We start from the raw sequence: 3,580 nt of genomic DNA on the forward strand, positions 1-3,580 counted from the left end.
TAAAAGATAGGTATTCAGTCGTTTCATGATCACCTAACAGGTATCACATGAATTTAATCGAATAAATTTGCATAGTATGCGTTTTCCTACTAGCATAAGTCATATATGAAGTGTGTAATAAAAGCGTAACACCGTTCAATATTCAATAAAATTCTTCATTCCTCTTATGTCAATAAGCTTAGTTAGTGACGGAAAGCTAGGTTGTCCTTCCAGAGGAAAAGCAGTAAATTAGTAGATAAAGAGCGATCTGCAAATGTGCTTTTCAGAAGCTGATAATTGAATATGCCATTTTCTGCAAATTTGAAATGCATAGGTAGAAAGACAGTTCCTGTTCATCTTTATGATTTACATAATGTATTGTGTTTTTCACGCGATTTTGAATCTTAATGCAAAGACAAAGTTTTATCATAGATAATATTCATGAAGTCATTGAATCACAATGAGAAGCTTATTCTTGATTGTTCATATAAGGGATAGTGGAACATCATTCTGAAAGAACAGTGGGATCTTTACCACGTTTTATGTTATAATCCCTGTAACAGAAACTGCTGATGTCCCAGACCTGGCAGATTGTCCAATAGTTTCTATACTGTTGATCAAAGCTCTTGTTCTTGTGCGCTTAGGCAGAGATTTCCATCCTTGAATATTCAAACTCTAATCTGTACTGTAATTTCCATCGCCCTTGAAATGTCCTGTGATTTTACAGTCTTATGAACAAAGCAAGCATATAAATAAATGTACTTGCTTTCCACAATTTAGGACCTGACTTTAGCTCCCCAGTTATTGCTGTCATTATTGATAAATTGAAGACAACCCCTGATTATGAAATGTGAAGGTTGAGTGAATGAAAACCATCCACTTTTTAACAGCCTTCACTTCCTCCATTGCACCTCTTCTCCGTCCTTCCTTTCCCGCATTTTTTATTGTCTCTCTCTCTCTCTTTCTCTCCCAGTCCTCGAAATTTATTATTACTCTGCTCGAGAAGGCATCAAGAACAAGGCTAATCCGTTGAACAGAGAGCGCTCAGTCGTGGGGGGTGTGCGATAAATCTTGCTGTTCTTTTCTCTGAATGTCATCGACTGGAAATGCACATCCATCATCCTAAATCTTAAATGTCACCAGCTTTTTAGACTGCCTCCATTTTTTCTGAGATGACGCAGTTACCAAACCCTCCTGCATTCATTGTTCTTACAAAAATGTCCAGACAGCTATTGATGTCTTTTAACGTTCTCAACAATTCAAATTCTTCCCTTCAATTTTCATACAAATGCTGAAAGATCACTTGAAATCAAGATTTCCTTTTTAATCTGTGAATGAATTGAACTCTGACAGCCCCTTCTATATGTGACTTTGTCGATTTCTTTGTTCCACCATGTTAAACTACACTGTGTATATCTGATCACAATATGAAAATCTATAATTTTAACAATTTATCTGTATGTTTTTATTTATTTCATTAAAATGTACATCTTAAACATAATTCTAGGAAATGATTGCGATGTAAAGGCTGAATGTATTTCATGGGTTTTTCTTTTCATGGGCATTCTTTTATTTAGATGAATATAAAGTGTAAATTTGCTATATAATTGTGTAGATGGTTGAATTATTTATTCTTTTTTAGTTTTTACATATGCATTACTACTTGTAACTAATTTTTAATTGTCATCTGTTACAGCAGTTAATAATTCATTGAAGCAAGAAATGTGTACTTCTTTGGGCATTTAAATCTGCTTGCTTTGTTTAGAATTAGCATTTAATAATAATTTCTGTGGTAATGTTTATCATAAAATGTCATTAATGTTATTTAATGTTTTATAAATCTCACAATTGATTTTATTCTTTATATATCTTTTATTATAAAAGAAACATTATTCGTCCAGTGTAATTTATTATATCATGTCTTACTTTGAAACAGTTAAATTTCAACAAAGCAGTACTATTTCTGGTTATTTTTAGTAATTTTCAATGCTTCAGGTTAATAGATTTTCATTTCATCTAATTTTAACAAAGTAAATTTACAAAATTTGCATAATAATGCCATTTTACTTAGTAATAAGCAGTGTGTAAATAAAAACGTAATAAATTTCATCATGTCATTAAATAAAATTGTTCGCTATATTCATTTTACTGTGCTATTACTGCATGAAAATTAGGTTGTTCCAACGCAGGCAAAGTGGTTTATTATTTGCATAGTTTACTTAGCGTTATGTGTTTAATCAGAGTACTTTGTATACATTCAGTTATTCAGTTCACTGGTATTGCAGCACGCAGCGGCTCAACTGTAATTCCTCTCTTCAGTGCTATCTGTGAATAAGCGGTAAGTTATATTATGCATTGTGATGGTGTTATGTCATGCATGTCATTTGTATTGCTCTACTAATATGGTGAATGGGAACTAAAGGGTGTCTCTAACTGTATTATTTTCCCTAAATTTCAGCTACTTCACAAGCTAAAGACAGACAAGTGCGCATTACTGTTTTTCATTTTGAGATGACTACATTAATAAAATTCACTTTCAGAAATTCACGTCATCACGTTTACATCAAGTATTATTTAACAGCCTTATTATAAAAAGTAGGTGAAAATGGTATGTATCTATAATAATAATTTTGAAAAGTCTTGATTATTTTTAATGCTCATTTTTAGATTCCGGTAATATGATGTGAATTTCTTCACTTTGACATTCAGAGCACTTGCCTGAAATCACATTGCGTTATCACAGATGATCGGTCATTGAAATGTTTTGTTTCAGTAATACAGTCAGATTCTTCGTGTTCGAGCAAGTTCGAGCAACTTTGCTAAGCATATACTGCATGCTTGAAGTCCGATCGTCCCAGCTTTTAGAGCCAATTTTTGTTCCGAAGTTACGGATTTGTTTTGCCGACTTGCCTTGCCTACATTCTTCAACTTTAGATATTTTTTCAAACTATATGCTGTAGAATACTTTAAATGGCATGTTTCGTTACATGATTGATTTCTTTGTTCATGAGTATCATGTTGTAAATAATGCGTTGATGCTACGGTATTTATATATACGGTTGTATTTATAACTTTAGTTATGATATATTTTAAATTCAATGTAATGCAGTAACTTATATGAAACAGCCATATTATAAAAGTAATTGAAGATGAATAACAGTGCATAATAATTTGCAGATACAAGTTATTTTTTCATGTTTTATTTATCAAATTGTTAATTTTCAGGCTATCACAATTACATCAGTAATCAGCATTTGATTTATTTATATCATTTTTATTATCTACCAACTATAAAGTATACCAATTGTAGTATGATAAAAATTTGGTTTGCATCATCCAATGGAATGCAGTTTTCTGCTGATGGCACTGTGTATTAGTTCCAGTTGGCATAGATGCGTTTCCTGGTGATCTTCATGTGGCTTGGCATATGACAAAGAATAAAAATAACTGAATATTCTGTTGTAGTGGAATGCGTTAATACAGTGAAACATTTATGGAACTATACATCATTCTACCACCTTGGTCGTTCACTTTCCCTCAAGGTTACCACAAACAGTAAGTGTTGAATTTATTTTTGATAGGAATTGGATACGTAAACAGA

At 32.1% G+C, this 3,580-nt stretch overlaps 1 protein-coding gene across 1 annotated transcript; it reads left to right on the forward strand.

Moving 5' to 3' along the window:
• The first annotated feature begins 3,096 nt into the window (after nt 1-3,096).
• On the forward strand, nt 3,097-3,356 carry Tsp_12513 (conserved hypothetical protein). Its single transcript, XM_003367601.1, has 2 exons — nt 3,097-3,118; nt 3,205-3,356. Exons 1-2 carry the CDS (start codon nt 3,097-3,099, stop codon nt 3,354-3,356), a joined length of 174 nt encoding a protein of 57 aa, XP_003367649.1.
• Nucleotides 3,357-3,580: the final 224 nt, after the last annotated feature.

This window comes from Trichinella spiralis (assembly GCF_000181795.1).
Source record: "Trichinella spiralis strain ISS 195 chromosome Unknown Scfld3995, whole genome shotgun sequence".
Taxonomy (NCBI): domain Eukaryota; kingdom Metazoa; phylum Nematoda; class Enoplea; order Trichinellida; family Trichinellidae; genus Trichinella; species Trichinella spiralis.

Coding starts and splice junctions, on each gene's coding strand:
- Tsp_12513 (XM_003367601.1), top strand. CDS start 3,097: ATGAAACAGCCATATTATAAAA. Junction 3,119..3,204: donor GAAACAGCCATATTATAAAA/GTAATTGAAGAT, acceptor GTTAATTTTCAG/GCTATCACAATTACATCAGT.